General features: G+C 39.0%; 3 protein-coding genes and 1 long non-coding RNA gene across 8 annotated transcripts; 3 read left to right on the top strand and 1 right to left on the bottom strand.

Moving 5' to 3' along the window:
• Positions 1-3502: 3502 nt before the first annotated feature.
• Positions 3503-6525, top strand: LOC140792782 (auxin-responsive protein IAA16-like). Of its 4 annotated transcripts, none has more exons than XM_073143972.1 (7): positions 3505-3651; positions 3800-4520; positions 4615-4780; positions 5370-5617; positions 5793-5940; positions 6074-6137; positions 6246-6525. In XM_073143972.1, the coding sequence occupies exons 2-7, from the start codon at positions 4202-4204 to the stop codon at positions 6285-6287; spliced, it is 987 nt and encodes a 328-aa protein (XP_073000073.1). In that variant the 5' UTR covers positions 3505-3651; positions 3800-4201; the 3' UTR covers positions 6288-6525. The 4 variants fall into 4 exon arrangements, with proteins under 4 accessions (XP_073000072.1, XP_073000073.1, XP_073000070.1 ...); XM_073143969.1 differs by having other exon boundaries at positions 3534-3651; positions 5367-5617; XM_073143971.1 differs by having other exon boundaries at positions 3503-4520.
• A 1632-nt stretch (positions 6526-8157) lies between these two features.
• On the top strand, positions 8158-12017 carry LOC140792435 (amino acid permease 1-like). Its single transcript, XM_073143436.1, has 7 exons — positions 8158-8429; positions 10099-10332; positions 10404-10497; positions 10587-10804; positions 10894-11033; positions 11123-11350; positions 11443-12017. The coding sequence occupies exons 1-7, from the start codon at positions 8309-8311 to the stop codon at positions 11866-11868; spliced, it is 1461 nt and encodes a 486-aa protein (XP_072999537.1). The 5' UTR covers positions 8158-8308; the 3' UTR covers positions 11869-12017.
• Positions 9883-11717, bottom strand: LOC140792436 (uncharacterized). Its single transcript, XR_012109756.1, has 2 exons — positions 11580-11717; positions 9883-11502 (listed from the first exon to the last, which is right to left on the bottom strand). It is a non-coding gene; the product is annotated as an uncharacterized lncRNA (long non-coding RNA).
• Positions 12018-18005: 5988 nt separating the features above from the next.
• On the top strand, positions 18006-21405 carry LOC140791962 (uncharacterized). 2 transcript variants are annotated; one of them, XM_073142698.1, is made up of 2 exons: positions 18006-20707; positions 20780-21405. In XM_073142698.1, exons 1-2 carry the CDS (start codon positions 18091-18093, stop codon positions 20800-20802), a joined length of 2640 nt encoding a protein of 879 aa, XP_072998799.1. In that variant the 5' UTR covers positions 18006-18090; the 3' UTR covers positions 20803-21405. The 2 variants fall into 2 exon arrangements, with proteins under 2 accessions (XP_072998799.1, XP_072998798.1); XM_073142697.1 differs by having other exon boundaries at positions 20788-21356.
• The last annotated feature ends 4 nt before the right edge of the window (positions 21406-21409 follow it).

Here is a 21409-nt window from a genome sequence, read left to right as displayed (position 1 = left end):
TTATTGATTACTCCTAGTTTATCTACTTGCAACACAGTAAAAGCCACAGTTATTAGAGTAACACTAACTTCGGCTGTGTTTAGTTAATAAGAACTGGGATGGAGAAAGTGATAAAAATTTATAGTGAAGTCATTTTTAATAAGTAATTATGATTTATTAGTGTTTAAGAAAAGTGTTGGATGAATGTGAGTAATTCTTACTCTATTATTACTATTTTTTCTACACATCATGGAGTGATGAACTTTCACAAAGTTCTTATTTTTTATAGTACTTTTTAGCAACCAAACACATCCTTTAGTAAACATTCCTATGAGTCCGTTGATCTGTACTAGATTTACTTAACATATGACAAAAATATAAGTTTGCACGAGCCAAAAAAAAAAAAAAAAAAACCTTGAGTAATGTTTTGTTTATTAAAAAGAGCTTAATGCTCTATATATTATAGACACTTGGGAGAGATTGGTCTCCCCCCAGCTGTGAAAAAGGAGGATACAATTAAACTCTGGAGGCCGAGGAAGACGACCTCCAGAAATGACTGTTCCTAGGGGTCACTGAATCCTTGGCTTGCAAAAAATGACTAGTTGAGAGTCTCCTTCAAAGATTATACTGGTGAGATGTTGCAGGTTTGCCATGAGGAGGGGATGACGTCGAAACTGACTTCGACTTAGCACTAACCAAAAGGATGTTGCCACTGCTGTCTCTAGCAAACGTCCATATTCCAGGCAAAGTTAACTTTGATGCGGTCTCAATTCGGAGGGGTCTAATTCACCAGAATCTCTTTGTTACAGGTTGTGCCGTCGCAGTCAAAATATTTCCTAGTCATCTGTAAGGACAGCTAGGTAGTGATATTTAGACTTTGGCTAAGGCCTTCAAAGCAAAGTTTATTTCTAGCTTTCTAGATCCATATAACGGTGGTGATAATAGCCTTAATTTTCCTAGTTTAGCCTCCAAGGTGGGAGGACCAATCATAGTTGATCCAGTAATTGATCAATGGTAAAGGAAGCATCGAGGTTCTGGGCCACAACTTCCTATACCTAACCACGAGTTATTTCATCCCAAAATCCACACATTGGGCAGGGATCACAAGGCCCAATATGCATGATTGGGATTGGAGGAGGACCTTAGTACCTCTAAGGGCCTATCAAGGCAAAAGCTTCACTCTAGGAGTAATTTTAAGCTTCCATAATACTTTATAAAAGCCTTTGAACTGGATTTTGTGCCTATTAAAATTGTAAATGGCCTCAAGAGAACCAGCGTCCATCCAGTAACGTATTGCACCACAAATAAAACAAATTACCTTGTTACTTTTCCTGCAGTTATGTAGTACATACAACAGAGTGACTAATAATAAACTACTCAAAGTAACTGTTCTCCTGTGCCATTTTTATGTCGGCCACCAAACATTCGGTTCTATCCAGTTTGGGCGGAAAGATCGAGAAAAGTAATACTATCACTCATCAGAGCAATAAGATCACTTCAAGCTTGAGCTTTCTATTATCACAATCATCCCTTCATCATCTGTAATGTCATGTAAGCGTGCTTTGAGTCTCTTTCAGAAGAAAAGTGTAATGGGCTTTTAGCTGCCACTTTAATCCCAAAGTCATTAAGCGTCATCTTCAAATATGGATGCCTTTCGATTCATCATCTTGTAGGCTAAGTGTACTGTACACGTAATAAGCTAATAAACTATTCGATAGGGCTCCTTTTTAGGTTAAGTAGATCGATCGATCTCAAAAGCATTAACTTAATTAAGAGGTATTAATTAAACGGCTGTCTTTATAACAACACTGTTGTGGGCCGGTTTTTGTACCAGATCACCTGCCATGGCGGCAAAATAGGGGACCGCCATTAGCTAGAGAAAGCAAGCATGTTTGCATTATTGAACACAGCTGCTTGTAACTTTTTCTGCTCTTCACTTCACTTCACTTGAAAACGTGGCGTTATGTACGTCCAAAAGAGAGGAAGAAGAACACAAACAGCAGCAGCCAGAGAGACGAGAAGGATAGATGTGCCAATGTATTATTGTGTCTAGTTTATTTGTTTTAACTCACAGCTATGGATATGATCATATGAGAGAGAGAGAGAGAGAGGTGTCTTTATTTGTGTGGTCATTATTTAATTACCAGAAACTTTTATTTTATTAAATGGTCCCATATCATATGGAAATGTAATGTTGATTCCTAATCCTAATCCTACTTAGTGATCTCGATCGATCCAATATTTGCAAGCAATATAAATGGGCAGTACTTGAAGTGCGGAATAAACATCGATCTCTTCCGAACATTACAGTCACAAAGAAACTTAGAGACAGGTACGTTGCACTCTAAGCTTTTAGAGAGAAGGTGATGAGTTGATATGACATGAAAGCATATTCATCTACCCATCTACTATGATTCACCCAAAACCCCCAACTCGAGCACCAGATGCTTCCTAGGATTGGACGGTCCAGATTGGGGTGGCGAGAAGCGGGGTCACGAGCCATCCACGCATACGGCTGTAGTGGGCCCCACCCCCCTTGGATCTCTTGCGACAGGACACGTTTTGGTCCTTCATTGGCTGGAATCTGCACGCGCCTCTTTACCGGGATCGACGGGCTGTAGCCCGTCGGCACCATTTATGTCCTGCCACGTTGACTCTATCGGCGATCCCAACCTAATCAAAAGACCTCATCTTTATAAATATTTTCAATTCATTTGGTTCTTTTTTTATCTATATATACCAAGTAACACCCTCTGTCATTTTTAATGATCCCCAAAAGAAAAAAAAGAAAAAGAAAAAGTAAAGTACATTATTTAACAAATATGATCTCAATATCATTGAAGTAAAAAGAAAGAGGGTTTGAACTTTCTTGAGCCCAACGTTCGGAGAAAAAGAAGGCAGTATTAGTAATTATCTTTACTTACTCGCTTTCTCCTTTCCCCGAGGATGTGCGAGGTGTCTCGCAAACCGAAGCCTGCTGCCCCGGACAAGATCATGGGATTTGTGTGTTTTGATAGGCAGTTGATCTCCTGCACCCCCCGGATGCAGCAAATTCTATTCCAACTTGGCAGCCCAAATTAATCATTTCCTGTATCCTGACTGCACGAGATTCCTGCATACAGTTTTTCCAGGGAACGCTCTCATAGTTCCTATATCATATCATGCAGATCTTCTCCACTGCAGCCCTACCATTCTCTCCCATTATTATCTATAATTTACCCTCTTCTTTTTTTTTAGTGAAAAATTTACCTACTCTTAAACACATATGCAGATTTTGTTACATATGAAAGCTTTATTATATGTTATCCAAACTTCATCTTTATCCCATTAAGTAATGCTAATATATATAGTAATGTAACACTTTTTGAGTTTTTAGAGATGCGTCGAATATGGACTTATCCGGGACCAAACAGTGTGGGCCTCACATGATGATCTAACTAACCTTTAAGCAAGGATTAATTAAATGTGTCATGATTAAGATTTAGAGAGTCTTAACTTTAGATTACTAGTATTACTTTTTCTTCCATAAAGGAGGACGCAGAGGGGGAGAGAGAGAGACAAGAGTGAGAATAGTGAGGCGCAAACATCTCAATCCTTGTGCTTGGGTAAGTGCGCAGTTGTCACAGAGGCACTCATCTCCTCAGCTGCTACCACTGTCGAAGACTTGCGTGAGTAATGGTCTAATGCCCTTATACGGATTGGTTCCAGTCTTGGAATCTCTCATGGTTGCTCTGCTCTTGTTCCTGGTCTGATCATAATCTCTGTTACATATATATATATATATATATATATATATATATATATATATATATATATACAGGGAAAAAGAGAGAGAGAGAGAGAGGAAAGAAGAGTACAAGCCACAATTCAAAAGGCTGGGGAGATTTCTTCTGTTTTATTGTCCTCTCAAGATCGTATTTTGATAGTTTTGGTGGTTAGTAATTGTTCTTTCTTATCTGGGTTCTTGATCTTGTGGCTTGGGGTTGTGGGTCTTGGGAGAATGAGCGAGCTTCGGGGAGGGGGAAAGAAAAAGGATGACCACTTTTCTCTGTGGCTACTCAGAGGTTTCTGTCCCTTGTGATTCGGATCGTCGTTCCAATCGATAACTTGTTCTTGGATTGTAAGCTTTATCTGGTTCTGCTACTGGTTGCAGTCTTGGAAGGTAGTTTGTTAGTGTCCCCTTTTCTATCCCTTGTGCTTGGAGTTGAACCAGGAGAGAGCAATGGAGGAAGAACTCAGGAGAAGTTTAGATGGATGTCCACAGCTGCTTCATCTCATTCGACATGAGAGAAGTTGGATGGTTAAGACGGAGATTGGAGGGGGCAATGGTTTTGGAGTAGGAGAGGAGAAAATTCTGGAGCTGAGGCTTGGCCCCCCTGGTGAAGATGACTGGGTTGTGGACAAGGGGAAGAGAGAGGACCACTCTGTTAAATCTCTTCTGTCTCTGGGCGGCTTCTCTAAGGTTGCTAAGAGCAATGGTTCTAACTCTTGTGCTGGAGCCATGAGAGGGTTCTTGGGTAAAGTTGAGTCCAACCCACAAGGTATTGCAAGTATGCTTTAGTGTCTGGGTAATCTGCTTACTGTGGTTTTCTTCACTTTTAATATCTTCTTCTTCTTCTTTTTCTTCTTCTTTAGATTTTTATCAGCAACAGGAGAAACCTGGATTCATTCACTTGCAGATCAACACAAATGGGAGGAGGGCCGAGCAGCAAAGCCTTGAGAGAAAGGGATGTGGTCCTCCAGCTACACTTGGGGCAGACACTGGGAAGGCAACTGTAGACAACAATAGCTCTCAGACAAGGTACTGATTGTAGCCTCAGCTACTTAGATTGAACCTATTCCTTCGTAAAAATAAAATAACTGATAGTTATCTCTTGCTTTTTGTATACACATATGCTTGCTATATATATTTATATCTTTTTGCTTTGATCGATCATTACTAAAATATAGGTGGAACAATTGTGCCAACCATGGCCATGAGTTGGCAGGACATAACTACTGTGTCTTCCCTTGTCTCGTTTACTTAAAAGATTGTGCACTTTCCTTGGTGTAATAGAATAGTCATATTTGAACTCTTCACAGCAATAATATAGTTGTTATCATTGTTGCTACTTTTATTTGATATTGTCTTTAAAATTTATGTTAATTTCTCCTGGTGCCCTCCTTGACATGACAATCAGTAGTATATTAAATATATATATTTGACTTCCTCTCTATTAACGGATGGATGTCTATCAAAATCTCATCTTTCCTGAACTCTTCCGAGGTGCATTGCATCTTCTAAGTTCTATGGATGCCTAGTTCGTAAACTAATCTGGATTTTTTATTTAGTGTTCAAATAGTATGTACATATATTGAGTCTTATCCTTTCGTTGTTGTTACGTTAGCAGAACTGCGACTGCCCCTGTTGTTGGATGGCCTCCCATTCGTTCTTTCAGAAAGAACCTTGCTTGCTCCTCAAAGACACAGAATGGTAACACGGAGACTGCTAGTAAGATTGAGAATACCAGGAAGGGCTTATTTGTGAAAATCAATATGGAAGGAATCCCTATTGGTCGAAAAGTGGACTTGAGGGCCTATGATAGTTATGAGAAGCTCTCATTGGCTGTACACGAGCTCTTCCGAGGCCTTCTTGCAGGTGTGTGTATATATATATATATATAGATAGATAGATAGATAGATAGATAGATATATTTGATATACAATAATTAAGCTTTGTTATTTATTGCTTTTTCTTCTCTTCTTTTTTATATTGCGCTTGCTTAATTCCATCAAGCACTTATTCGAGGTTTTTTTTTCTATACAATATTTAGCCCAAAGGGATCCTCTTTCTGCTAGTAATCCAGAGAGTAGTGAAGAAAAGCAGGCAATCGCTGGTTTACTAGATGGGAGTGGTGAATACACTCTGGTTTATGAGGACGAAGAAGGTGACAGGATATTGGTTGGAGATGTTCCATGGGAGTAAGATTCACTTTATTTTCTTCCACCTAATTTTCATTTGCTCCATATATTCATGGCATGCAACCCAGTGTTGAAATAAATTATAGCTCTTTGTTTGATGTATCTATATCAACTTTTCCTTCAATTCTTGCAGCATGTTTGTTTCCACTGCCAGGAGATTGCGGGTGTTGAAGAGCTCCGATATATCAGCAATATTTGTAAGCCTGCATGCCAGATCTCACTATGTAGTTTTAGCTGTTCTCACTGTAACATGCAAATTATTATAGTTAGATCTCATTGAGTTCACCTTGTTCTTGCTTTTCCAGTTAAGAACAGTTGGCAGGAAAAGAACAGCAAATGAGCATTGAGCAAGACAAATGAGTCTTCAGTGTTCTCTAGAACTAGAAGCATTTGCTTACTTTAGCTGCGATTCCTGAGCAGCGAATAAGTTGGCCCTTGCCCTCCTTTTAATCTTTGCTGTAAAGCGATGATCTTGAGATTTTTCATCGCACTTCTCTTGTTTTGTTCTTTTCATTCAAGAGAAATGTAGTTCTGAAGGAATTGCCTGTGGAAATTAGTATATTATATGTAAATTTACTACCAAAATTATCTATCTTTGGAATCATGAATGCTATTATATTTACTTTATTACTCAATTGAATGCTCTTTATCAGAAAATGCTCATTTGTCATTAGCCCAATCAACTTGTATCCTTTCATTTGCTGCTTATTCTGAGGAATGATTCACTATAAACCCAATCATTGTGAGATAAATCCTAAGATTGCATAAACAATGATAACAAAATGGAGAAGAAGAGAAGAAAGAGGCAGTCAGTCCATTTGCTGGAAGAGGTCATCATAATCCAACTATAGCTTAATCTAAACAATTGGCCCAGTACTTCCAGGTTTTGGCATCCTATGCAAATTAACAAGCTAATTAACTAGTTATCTGAAGCTTAGTCATGAACATAATATACACCTAACTTGAACAGACCCTGCTTGCAAGGACAAGCCAAAGCTCTGAGTTGGATTAACTAACACTAAAAGAAATTGCTTTTGCTAATTGATAAAAGCTTGATTGATAATAGCCCCTGCTTTTGCAAGAACAAGTCTTAACTTCCACTAATTTCACTGTTTTTAGAAAAAGATAAGTTACCGATAACGAACTACGAAACCCTAAACAGATACCTACTAAGATTTGGAATCCGAATCCAAATCCGAATCGAACCCAAACTATACTATATGAACACAGAGAATGTGAATCACTCTGTTTAACACCCACGTAAAATGTGTGTAGCCAAAAGTTAGAAGTCCAAGTCTCTTTGAACCTTATCTGTGGCACCAAAGGAGTGGTTCTCGATTGACAACGTTAGTGGTTTATAAAGTGATTGCAACCCTAGACAATTATTCGAGGTGAAGCAAGTGATTGCACAAAATCGTTCACCCTTATTTGGAAGGAATAAAGGTTCTTTGTCGCATAGTTCTGATAAAGATGGAAGGCCATTTCCCCACGAATTCCATGCAGTAGCTAACTAGCATATTTTTTTCCTCCTTCCTCTGCCTCGTGATTAATAGAAACAAACATGCATGTATATATATACATCATCGTCTGTCCCTTCTCTTTTCTCCTGCTGAAAGCTACGTAGGACAACCTACATATGGTTTTCAATCATTCAAAAGCTTGCTGTCTTCAAACTTTCTAAACAGAGGATTCCAAGCGATTAACAGAACACCACTTCCTGTATTAAGCAAATTACATCTTATCCGCATGTGGTTTGATCTAATGAACTTGCCAACATTTTCTATCTTAAGGAATTTGTTTAATGATCAAATTATCTCGACATCATTAAATCAAATTGTATTTCTATGAGAGTGCTTTAAGTCTCGTTATATATTCGTCATTAGTTAATTAGAAGTTGCAACTTAGTCTAGACTACATGGTAGTTAAATACATGTTGGTATAAGTTAAACTCAAGCCAAAATAGAAGAGGTAAAGTGTAATATAGACTCTTATGTTATTATGAAATTAACACTATGCTAATCAACTCCTAGTCACTATTTAAGATCCGATCCAGATTTGGAGGTAGGAATTGAGACATTTCGAGTGCGGAGGAACCAATACGTGGACCGACTTTGGCACGTATGGTGACAAATGCTACCGAAAGCTAGTAGGATAGCAAGGGTTCCATCCTACTACTACGTGGCATAGCTATACTGCATTCACTAATTACTACTCCTCGAATTGCTTCTTTCTAGACTTCCATCTCCCTGCATGAGAGCAGTATGATACCTCTCTCTCCCTCCCCAGTAGCGTATCACTCTTTGTAACGTATGTATATTTATTTGCATCCCATCTAAAGAAGTTCTTCCTCAGAGAGAGAGAGAGAGAGATGGGAAGAGAAGAAGGAATCAGAGAGGTAGAGATGGGAGAGAAGGGGAGTGTAGAAGGAGACCATGAAGGGCAGAGAGATCATGAGGTGGTCGATGATGATGGAAAGCCAAAGAGAACAGGTACTAAATAGACCTTAATTTCTCTTCCTTTATTATTTTCTATGATCGATCCACTCCTATGTGTATATATGCACATAGAGTAGGATTGTAGGAAATTACAGAGATTGGAATTTTGCATTTATGTCCTTATAATTAATGCTTGTTTAGCAGTCCGCTTGATATATAGGTTTAATATTTTACGAAAATGGGTGATTAAATCTATGATCCCACTATCAATCAGTTTGATTTTATCATCAAATCAATAAGCAATTGATCAGTAAAAATCAATCAACCCGTTGATTGAACCAACAGCCAATGCAACCCAATTGATTTTTAAAGGTATCTTAGTCCAAAAAAACTATATTTACTTCTATAGTTCTATATAATTTCATGTTTCTTGCTAATAAATTTTATTTATGTGTTAAAAATATGTAGTTAATAATATACTATTACGTTATTATTTAGAATTTGATTAATATGATATTAGCTTTGACATGCAAGACCATAGGTTTATAAAATTTGATGGTAAACAAAAATATTAGTGAAAAATAATAGCTAAGTAATTAAAGACACACCATTATAAATATTTTTTAAAATATTTAAAAAAAAATCAATTGATTGGACGAATAACCCGACCTTTGACCCGTTCCGGTAATGAGAACTGATTATTTAATTTTTCCCCCACAATTTGCAAATTGCAGTAGTGTATTTTCATAAATAGACATAGAGTAAGTTTCAAATATTAAAAGTTTCAGGGTTCAATCTGCAAAATTTTTAAATTTATATTGGTTAGAACGAAATGGCACAGGGGGAGTGCATTCAATGAGGAATTGATGCCGTGCTTAGCTACCCTAACCCTCCTATAACGAAGGGTTGGCATCTTTCACAAGAATAGTGCGAGTAGTGTGACACGGTCACCTATTCGAGCATTGAATAAAAATGAAATGTAGAGTAGAATATATTAGATTAGAATAAAAGGACAGCATTAAGTGAACTAATGACGTAGCAGTTTCGTCTCCCTTGTGTTTGTCCTTTAGTAGGATAGCGTGGAGAACCCACCCTCTACGTTCCTATTCCTTATTCGCGAATACTTGGATTGCTGAGGGGAGGATAAGCTCGCAATCGACGGGTGCCCTACATGCTCTTATGAGCTGAGACAGGGATTCTGAAGAGGCGGCAGCGTCCGAACCGAATTATATATCTGAGCGGCGGCAAACCAGCAAGAAGAATAAGTACCCATGGAACCAGGAATAAGAATAGTAATTCCAAGAGATAAGCTGCGGATAGGCCCCGCCTTATTCCGCCCATTTGTTTTCATTTGTAGGGGTGTATAATGGAGTCAGAACTTGATTGACCCAAGCTCTGTTCAAGCGTGGCTTGAAAGTTTGAATTGATTAATTCAAACAGAATTAAATTAAACTTGAACCAAATTTGAATTAAATTAAGCTTGAATGGAATCTTTGATGATCTGCAGTTCTGCACTTTATAAAATCAAATCAAGTATATGAACAAATGGAATCTTATTTACAATATATGTTGTTTATATTTTACACATAAATTGAGTTTTATCAAGTCGAGCTTGACCGAAATAGCTTGCTCATCACTGACATCATGTTCAAGACCTTTTGATGCAGTACTCCTAATACAACTTGGATATGATGTTACACTTCATGTCCAACGTAATCTGCAGGAACTGTGTGGACTGCAAGTGCACATATCATAACAGCAGTGATAGGTTCTGGTGTGCTATCGTTGGCATGGGCAATGTCTCAACTTGGTTGGATAGCTGGGCCAGTAACTCTGCTGCTGTTCTCATTTATCACCTTCTACACATCCAGTCTACTGGCTGATTGCTACCGGACTTCGGATCCCATCTCCGGGAAAAGGAACTACACCTACATAGATGCAGTGAAATCCAACCTAGGTGCTTCCATATCCAAACCTTTTTGTTGTAACATAGCTCCTCCAGAACAAATTAGGCATCTCTGAATGCAGGTGGCATACAACTTTGGTTATGTGGGCTCTGCCAGTATGTTAATCTATTCGGAGTTGCTGTCGGTTACACAATCACGGCTTCCATCAGTGCTGGGTAAGCTCATAACTCTTCTTCCTGCATCTAATAATGAAGTCAAATCATTACAAAATGCAATAAGAACAGCTTGTTTCGAGTTATCACAGGGCAGTACACAAGTCCAATTGTTTTCATAACAGAGGACATGGAGCTGATTGCAGTGTCACTGACAGTAAGTATATGGTTGCTTTCGGGGTTGTTCAGATATTACTCTCCCAATTGCCCAACTTTCACAAGTTGTGGTGGCTGTCCGTTCTTGCTGCAATTATGTCTCTGGTTTACTCCACCATTGCTGTAGGCCTCTCATTAGCCAGAATAATATCAGGTAATCTTATTTTGATGAAACATTTGGGTACAAGAGCTTTCAGTTTCTTAGATATTTAGAGATTTGACTCTACTCTAGAGTCTCTGCAGGTACTGTTGGAAAAACCAGCCTAACAGGGACAGAAGTGGGAGTAGATATTGATTCAGCTCAGAAGGTATGGAAGGCATTCCAGGCACTAGGAGACATAGCATTTGCCTACTCATACTCAATGATTCTGATAGAAATCCAGGTAAATCATTGTCAACCTGCACCGAATCATCATAATTTTGCAACTTATGAATCACAGAGCTGCTCTAACTTCGTCATCTTTTCATTAAGGACACTCTAAGATCTTCTCCAGCAGAGAACAAAGTAATGAAGAGGGCAAGTTTCATCGGCGTGTCCACAACTACAACATTTTACATCCTTTGCGGTTGTCTTGGTTATGCTACATTCGGGAACCATGCTCCAGGGAACATCCTTACTGGATTTGGATTTTACGAACCCTATTGGCTTGTCAATATTGCCAATGTCTGCATTGTTGTGCACTTACTAGGTGCATATCAGGTAATCTTGTTAGTGCATCAAGAAATCACTTCATGTACCATCTCAACCATCTAGAGGAACATATATTTCATCTTTGATCTCCAATCATCTAGGTATTCTGCCAACCACTTTATGCTGCTGTCGAAAGATGGATCGCCAAAAAGTGCCCAAACCTACAAATATTGACTCATGAGCATCCCTTGATGGTTAACAAGCACATCAGATGTAGAATCAATATATTTCGACTTACTTGGAGAACTGTTTTTGTGGCGATAAGTACCCTCCTTGCAATCTTGATGCCTTTCTTCAATGATGTACTTGCATTTTTGGGTGCCGTTGGATTCTGGCCTCTTACAGTGCATTTCCCAATCGAGATGTACATTTCACAGAAGAACATCACAAAGTTCACGCCCAGGTGGATTGCGTTAAAAAGCTTAAGCTTTCTCTGCTTCCTCATCTCGCTTGCTGCAGCTTGTGCTTCTACCGAAGGGGTGATAAAGGCACTTCATCATTATATTCCTTTTAAGACTAAATCATGATGTAACCCTGCGAAACTCCCTCCAGGATTGTGGATGGAGCTTTTGCAAGCATTTAAAGATGCCGAGCTACACCTGGAACTAATAGCATTTCCTGTCATAGACCTGAACGTTATCCTAATTGATAATATTGAAGACATCAATGGCCTGAATATTAATTTGTTTAAACAAAGAAGATCCAATATCCGCTCTACTCTGTTAATGTCTAAAAGGCCATATATAAAAGCACTGCATGAGCCAAATAATACATTAGTCAAATTTGTGATACACAGCTAAGAAGATTTTGCCTTCGAAAGTATATGAAGAAAGAAGTTTATTTTAAGCTGTTTCGTGCCCTGAAGCAAAGTATCATTGTTTAAAAAAAAATGCAAGTAGAAACAAAGATAGCGACAAATGATTATAACACTTATTAACTCATAGTGCTTAAGAGACGTCAAAATCAGCAAATGCCAGAGACTATTGAAGGTGCTTCTCAAATCAAATCCACACAAACAAACAAAAAATGCAGTTTTCTTATTAACTCGTGATGGAAATTTGATCGCGAATATGATTGTGATTCGCAAAACCGGACCAAGCAGAATAAATTGTCAGTTGAACAGAAAAAATATTGGTCTACAGATGTTAGTACACAAATAACTGGAGAAAAGCATAGCACTCAAAAAACAAGCAGAAATATTTTTTTTCTATTAACCTATAAATCAAGCAATAAAAGCAGAAGTTGTAGCAGAGAGTGCGAAACGGCTGCTTACAGGTTGCAGATGCACCTCAACAGAGAAATAACATTATTTGTCAAGTAGCAAGAACGGATCAAATGAAGAACATTATCTATTAAACTTAAGAGAACAAGGAACGCTTCTTCTTTTAGGCTTTTCTAAAAGCATAACAGCTCAATGATTGCACCTGCACCAATGATGCAGAGACTTTATGCTCGTAACTAATCAGATTCTGAGAACTTTGCGGAATTCTCTAACTATCAAATGGCCCCTCTTTCTTTCAAATAATTCACAATAACATCAAAAAGCAAGTAAAAAGTGATCACATCTCTTCCAACAGAAGCAATAAGAATGCCATGTTTAGCATTGTATAGTGGAAGGAAAAGTGAAATGACACAGTTTTTAGTGAAATCCTGCTATAGTTTCTTACCTCCATAGTCTGCTAAATCTTAACTCCATAGTCCGGAAAAAAAACCACTCGATTTAATCAAACATGCACAAATCTTGCGTTTTTAATGAAAATTATAAATTCAAGCAAAAATAACTTATTTCAATTTGATAAGCACCCAAGTAATCTAACAACGCAGATCAAATACTTCAAATTAGATATATACTGCGTAAAAATCACCAACCCACATATTAGGGTTCAGATGATGGGCAAGACACATTTCTCAACTAAACAGAAAGAAAACAGATAAAAGATCACCAAAAGTTGTATAAAGAAAGATTTGACAAGAGCTTCTCCCACGGAACCAAGAAACCCGAGGTTTGCGAGTTTGTTTCTGCTGCTGTGCCTGGCTTAACCCTGTGTGCCGAATATTTACACCTTAGAGGCCCACGGGGAGGGCGGAGGAGCGGCGGCGGAGCTGCCGTAGATGAGGGAATCGGTGTGGTATTGGCCTGGGAATCGCGGAAACGGGGAGGGAAGCGTTGGTCTCCATGGCGAGGGAGAACGAGGAGAGATTTTTTCTTTTCTTTTCTTTTTGTTTGGGCTCGGTTTATTAATTTTTCCTCTCCTTCGGTGTCGTTCCCGCTCTCCCGGGGAAAAGATGGCGAGGTTTTAAGGGAGGAGGCATAAAGGCGTTTCGACACCCGATGTCGAAAATTGCGGAAATGCCATTATTTTCATTTCCTCTTCTTTTTTTTTGTGAAACTTATTTATGACACCCTACATATGTCACTATTGCGTATTCCGTCCTTCTATTGTGTGCGGGATATCTTTCTTAATGCTCGTCCTCAGATATTTTTGTGAAAAAATGGTCGATATGTAAATAGACAAAAAGGAAAGGCCTAATTTGTAATATCATCAAAATGTACTGGAATCGACGGTTGTGGACTTGGGGGTTTGTGCATCACGTGATCAATTAATTTATCCAATTGCATTGTAGAAAATTAATGAAGTTATAATGCACTCTTAATTGCCATCATACAAGTGTACATGTGGATGCATTAGTTAGAAATCACGTTATTTTTTTAATTATTTGTCCCACTTAATAATAATGTAACTTTATTTATTTGTCAGTAATGTATTGTCCATGTATGAATAAAGCATGAGATTGGATTCGGGATAATAATCATAACCTTCTAAACAATTATCCATTGTGACAGATTTTTCTTGAAAAGTTCATGGATAATAAATTTTATTAGCATCCAAATGTTTACTCTGACACAAATTTTATACTTTGTTATATTAAGCAAAATTATAAATAAAACAATGCATAAAATCTAAGGGCACTAAGAGAACATCGATAAAATATGCCTCAAGTCAATCTATGCTTCGCTCAAGGTCACGATCTCGTGAATCTCTAAAGGTTGAAGAATGAAAAATCACTGATCTGTAATAGTGAAACAAATCGAAATGAAAGAAAATATAGATAAGATATATTCGCCACCACCTCCACTTATAGCTCATTGAAAGATAGGAAAAAAAAGATCTCCTCTCCTTAGGAACAAGTTCTAAAGTAGAGGAGGGATCACAAAAAGTTTTTGTTCACTTATCATGAGACGACGACTCATGGTCGCAGTAAAAGAAAAAGATTTTTTAGTTGAGCCAAAAATCACAATAAAGAAAAGCTTGTCTCTTCCGATTTAGACCTTCCACAGCCACTTCTAGTGAAAGATGTGTAAAAGGAGAAAGAGTGAATATAAGAATATAAGTCATTCGCATGACATTATCGTAAAAGACTGAAGATAATAGGAAGTTGATTCAGAAAAAATGACCCTCCCAATCCCAAATTAAAGTGGTTACTAGAGATGATTGTTGGATATTACAACATCGCCACCTTAAGTGGAGCAACGCAAGAGATGAAATATGAAAAAAAAACCTAGCCCATCGGTGGAGTTTGAATTCAAATTAATCTGTCACCAAAATATTAGGTTACTTTTGTTAGGCATTTGACCCTCTCACTTATGTAAAGTTATTGAAATACTTATTTTATTAGCTATTTATTTATTTTTAATTAAGATTTTTATCTGATTGTTGTGATTAATTTTAGACACTTTATAAATTAAATAACTTTTATTTTAGATAAAATAATCATCCGATATTTATCTTTCAATACTAAATAAAACATTGGATAATAAAAAAATTGTTAAAAAATATGTAAAATACCTGAACCATGAGGTTATTAACGCGTCACAACTAGTGGTATTGAGGGCTATTAAAAAAATATAAAAATATAAAATTATTTGGTAGACGAAGTACGAGCATTTACTACTGTGGTGTGTTTTGAACAACTAGTTTCAAAATTCGAATACACAAACAATCCACCGATGTTTTTTTTTATTCAGAAAAATGATTAGTTGTGAATGGCGATCATTTGGCAGGCTGGGCCTGGGTTGGTCTTGGGCTTGGTAAAATAAGCCCAAGAAGGCACCTAGAATGGGCCAATTTATTCTAGCCCGACCAAAAGCCATTAGATTACAATTCTCTGTTTATATTTTTCTTAGCATAGCTTCAAGGGAAAAAGATATATATGATTGATAGAGTAAAAATTGGTATGTACAGAATAATCTTTTCAAAAATGATAAAAATGCACTTGTTTAATTTAATGCAGTAGAGTCCAACCTAATAGAGTATGAGCACAATACTTAAATTTTAGTGATTACTTTGTTAATAGTAATTATTGCTTTGTAAATATCAATCCCCTAGCTTCAGCCATCAATAAACATAATAAAGGTTTAATTACTTCTACACTTATGACCTATTGCCAATATATATATATATATATATATATATATATATATATATATATATATATATATATTAATCTTTTAAACTATATGATATCTCACCCTTGATGATATAAATAAAAAGTTAAGTAATTAAGTTACACTTAATTTCTCCTATTTGTATTTAAAATAAGGGTGAATCGTTTCAAAGGAGCGCGTGAAATCGATCACATGATAACGACATAACTTTTTAAACTAAAGGGCCACTAACATAAGAGACATTCTAGAAGTCTAGGTTTAATTAGGATGTAATAATTAAATAATATTATAATAAATAACAGTTAATTATGTTTGAGGAGTATCGATCCAAAAATAAGAGTATAAAGAGATATTTATACAAAAACTAGATAGTTAAAATACATATATATATTAGTTGTAAAAGGTATACAGATGAATAAAGAGATTAATTTTTTTATTAAAAAAAAACCCAATAAAATGTAGTTTAAAAAGAATCTCCGAGAATTGATTGATTTGAGTCGTATTCTTTTAAAATTGACCTAAAAATATGTCAGATTTTAGAGACGACTTTGACCAGCTTTAGTCGTAGTCAATAAAGGCGGCCAGAGAAGACTTGAGAAGGAGTTCACGTGCATCACAATAAAAGCTCTGTCTTATCCATCGAACACCAAACACCAAACTCTACGATATAGAGCGGTGTCACGTCGGAAATCTAAGTTACGTGGCAATGCGTAATCGCCCTATGTGGATCCAAAAACTTTGAACTTGCTTTGAAGCAATGTCGTTGTGAGTTACTTGGATGGCACCAACTTCAATTTTCTAAAGTTCATACGTGGGACCACCAATTAATTGACACACAACTTTTAATAGACTTCTTAGCCCTGTTATTGTAGTTTGAGATTCTCCTAAATTAAATTGCTAACGGATTGGGCTACAATGACAATATTAGTGTGTTAAATCGAGTATTAGCATGCTTATGGAGGCCTATTCAGCTAGCTAACAGTCAGTTGTAATGTTTTATTGCAATTGATAATGTATTTTAAAATATTTTAATCTTGTAAAATTATCTAAATTATTTCTTAAGCATATACACTAAGTCTTGTAAAAGTCCACGAAGAAATTTAAGAGAAATTAACTCAAACCTAATTATAATTCATCCTAATTTATTGTGTATATAACTCTATTAATTGAATTATTGAATTTTCTTTATTTATTTTTTGGCCTTGCTCCACACCAACTAAATCCTCTTTATGCCATTCACACTCTAGTTCACTCCAACAACTTAAAAACCTCTTCCTAAATCTAATTAAATCCACCAAAAAAAAGTAACATCTCTTTGTTGATATATTTTTATTTGAAAATAGCTGAGTTTAATTAACTCGGCATGTAATATAAAATTATAGAGGAAAAATAATAGAAATATAGGATGTTATTTAAAATTTTCTCTATAATTAATTAGATAATTAGGACAACTTTGTATACAAATAAGTTATAGTTAGTCAAATTACAATACATTTTATTCGGCACCTTTTGACCACCCGTTATGATAGGTGACCCCGACCGCTATATTATGGTCCTCCAAGTTCTTTATTCAACTTTTTCATTAAGCTTAGTTTTGTGGTAGCAATTGTCACTGGACTGCAAAGAGGTTAAAAACCATGCTGAGGAAGAAGCCAGGAACTGTAAGAAATCTCAGTAACATAATGACTAATGATGATACTAATCCTAAGCATCTTCACCTATCTAACTATCTTTAGGTTCACGCATCTGGAAACTGGTCATATTGGCAGACAAGTGATTGCCAACGCGACACATTAGCTTAGACTCTAGGTACGGTGGAACATTAGGGGAGTGGAGGTGGCCCAAATAATTTCATGAGAGAATATAATCAAACCTTATACTATGTTGTTAGGAAGAAGAAAGAATAATTTGACCCTTAAATACGCTATAAGGAGAATAATGATGAGCTCTATATGGTTTTTAATCTCTTGGCATCAATCTTACCCCCGTGAAACTCGCCTGCCACTGTGACAATTTCAAACAGCACTCGAGAGATTGCTTGCGTATAGTGGGTAAGATGGGAGTCCACAATGGACCAGATTTGACTCATCATGGTAGTTGGTGGTCGATTCAAATAGCAAACCAAATGGCTATCTTTACTTGGCATTGACTTGTTTGACCAACTAAATCTGAAAAGGTGAATATAATTAGTGCTAATCACATCATGGTAACAGAGTGAACAGGCTACACTAATCTCCATATTAAGGCAGCCAAACCTGTGTAACTTTCTCTCCACCTCAAGGAAACCAGAGAGACGCCTCTCATGGATACTTCTCCATCTATCCCACTCCTCTTCATACTAGTACTAAATCTTCTCCTGGCCTCTTGTTTCCTTCCAAAATCCAACTCCCAGATCACAACAGTCCAGGAGGAGGAGAGGCGAACGCTTGTGAATCTGAAGACGAATTGGGGCAGCCCACCTGCTCTTAGCTCATGGGGCTCAATCTCCACACGCCACTGCAACTGGACTGGGATTATGTGCACCAATGGCTTTGTCACAGGCATCTCTCTCTCCAACCAAAGCATCACTAACCCAATCCCATCCACCATTTGTGACCTCAAGAACCTCACACATCTTGATCTCTCCTTCAATGACATACCTAAAACATTTCCTACAACTCTGTACAACTGCTCCAATATTGAGTACTTGGATCTCTCTGAAAACCTCTTTGTTGGTGAACTCCCTGATGATATCTACCACTTGTCTCCTAGACTCACATACCTTGACCTTTCGGCTAATAACTTCACAGGTGACATACCTAGCTCCATCGGTCAACTCCCGGCCATCAAAAGTCTTCTCCTCCAGGGCAATCTCTTCAATGGCTCGTACCCATCTGAGCTTGGAAAACTCACCACTTTGGAATTCTTTACTCTTGCTTACAATCCTTTGACTCCTGCAAGAATACCACCTGAGTTTGGCAAGATGACAAGGTTGAAGTTTCTCTACATGGCAAGTATGGGAATCTTGGGCGAGATCCCGGAGACTTTGTCGCAGCTTACTGAGCTCGAACACCTCGATCTAGCAATGAATTCTCTGTCCGGAAGAATACCCAGTTGGATTTGGCATCTGGAGAAGCTAAAATTTTTGTACTTGTATCATAACAAATTCTCCGGAGACATCTCCGGGCCCGTTGGAGCTTTGGGATTGCTCGAGATCGACGTGTCGATGAACGCCCTGACCGGATCCATACCGGAGGATTTCGGCAAGCTCAAGAACTTACACCTCCTTTTCATGTACTACAACAACTTATCGGGCGAGATACCGGCGGGTATCGGATTGCTCCCGGCGCTATCCGACATCCGGCTATTCGTCAACAACTTATCAGGCATCCTCCCGCCAGAACTAGGCAAGCATTCAGACTTGAAGAATCTCGAAGTCAACGAGAATAAGCTATCCGGGGAGCTACCGGAATATCTCTGCTATCGGAAGACTCTGACTTCATTGGTGGTGTTCAAGAATAATCTCACAGGTACAATCCCGCAGGCATTATCCGAGTGTCCTACACTGGATGACATCCAATTGTATCGGAATAGCTTCTCAGGCGAATTCCCGACTAGCATCTGGTCGGCGAATGATCTATCCACCGTTATTATCCACCACAACGCCTTCTCCGGCGCGCTGCCTGATAAGCTCCCTTGGAATCTGACGCGATTGGATATAAGCAACAATAGATTCTACGGCAGGATTCCGTCGTCGGCTGGGCGTTTGCAAGTGTTGAAGGCATCAAACAATCAAATCTCTGGTAAAATTCCGACAGATTTATCGGGCATTTCTAGCCTTCTAGTACTACAGCTGGGCGGTAATAACTTATCCGGGTCGATAGCAGCGGATATATCGGAATTGAAGTCTCTGACGGAGCTCAATCTTAGCAGTAATCGCATCTCTGGCTCGATACCTGCCGAGATCGGATTACTTCCGGTGCTGACCACACTTGATCTCTCGGATAACCAGCTATCGGGATCGATTCCGCAACAATTCAACAATCTCAAGCTTAATCTCCTCAATCTGTCTTCTAACCAACTCAGCGGAGAGATCCCAATTTCGTTACAAAACCAAGCGTACGAGGAGAGCTTCTTCTCCAATCCCGGGCTATGCTGGTCGACCAATTCGATCGCTAACCTCCACATGTGCGGGTATAAGTCCGATGGCTCGGATCAGCTATCGAGGAGGCTGCTGATCTCGTTCCTGGTCCTCGGTGGGATCGCGTTATGCGGCACGGCGGTGATCGGACTCCTGATGTACCGGCGGAGGAGGATGGACGGCCGAGATCTGGCCGCCTGGAAGCTCACCCCGTTCCACAAGATAGACTTCATGGTGCGGAGCGTGGTCCGCGGGCTCGCGGACGGTAACCTGATCGGGCGCGGGGGGTCCGGCAAGGTGTACCGCATCTGCGTTGCGAATCGGGGGGGTGAGATCGTGGCCGTCAAAAGGATATGCAACGGTGCGAAGATGGACGCGAAGCTGGAGAAGGAGTTCGACTCGGAGGTCCGGATCCTGGGTTCGATCCGCCACGCCAATATCATCAAGCTCCTGTGCTGCATCTCGAGCGCGGACTCGAAGCTATTGGTCTACGAGTACATGGAGAATAGTAGCTTGGATAAGTGGCTCCATCGAAGGGATAGGATGGGAAACGATTCTGCCCCCTTAGATTGGCCTACCAGGTTCAGGATCGCCGTCGGTGCCGCCAAAGGTTTATGTTACATGCACCACGATTGCTCCACGCCGATAGTACACCGTGATGTCAAGTCCAGCAACATACTGCTGGATTCGGAGTTTAATGCCAAGATCGCGGATTTCGGGCTCGCCCGGATACTGGTCAAGGCGGGCGAGCCCGAATCAGTTTCGATTATGGAGGGATCTTTTGGATACATGGCTCCAGGTCAGCCTCACTTCGCCTTGCTGTTGTTGATGAGATATTATTGTTATTTTTATTATTTAGCTTATTAATCAGTCGTGCAGAGTGCCAATGTTTGAATAAAGTAAACGAGAAGGTGGACGTGTATAGCTTTGGAGTCGTTCTTTTGGAGCTGACGACGGGAAAAGCAGCCAACCATGGGGATGAGAACACGAGCCTGGCGGACTGGGCGTGGCGGCACTTTCAGGAGGACGGTGAACTCATGGATGCCGTCGCAAAGGAGATGCAAGACTCCGCATACTTGGAAGAGATTGAGGTGGTGCTCACATTAGGCCTAAGTTGCACCAGTCCAGCGCCGTCGCATAGGCCGTCGATGAGGGAAGTGCTGCAGACCCTTCTCCGGTGCGAGAGGGAAAGAAGCGGCAGCGTGCTTCACGGCGACTTCGAGGTGGCTCCACTTTTGCCGCCGCCGGCTGTGCAAGGCAAGCGAGGCAGCCGACGGAAAAGTTTGTCGGATGCCGGAGAAGTGAATGACGATTACTTGATGCATGTTGTTTGACATGTACATGCGAACAACTAGATGCAACCCTTAGTTTTAGATCTAGTGTAAGCTGGAAGAGTAGCTACCCTGTTTCTATAATATGAGTACAATAAAGCTCTGTATTATCCTCTATGTTGTCATGATTAAGAACACAAACATAGCCATCAGCTGCAAGCTAAAAGGAC

Source organism: Typha latifolia, chromosome 7 (assembly GCF_019914945.1).
Source record: "Typha latifolia isolate L0001 chromosome 7, TyphaL0001v2, whole genome shotgun sequence".
Lineage (NCBI taxonomy): Eukaryota > Viridiplantae > Streptophyta > Magnoliopsida > Poales > Typhaceae > Typha > Typha latifolia.
The sequence above is the reverse complement of the archived record's forward strand: the minus strand, read 5'-3'. Positions and strand labels throughout refer to the sequence as shown.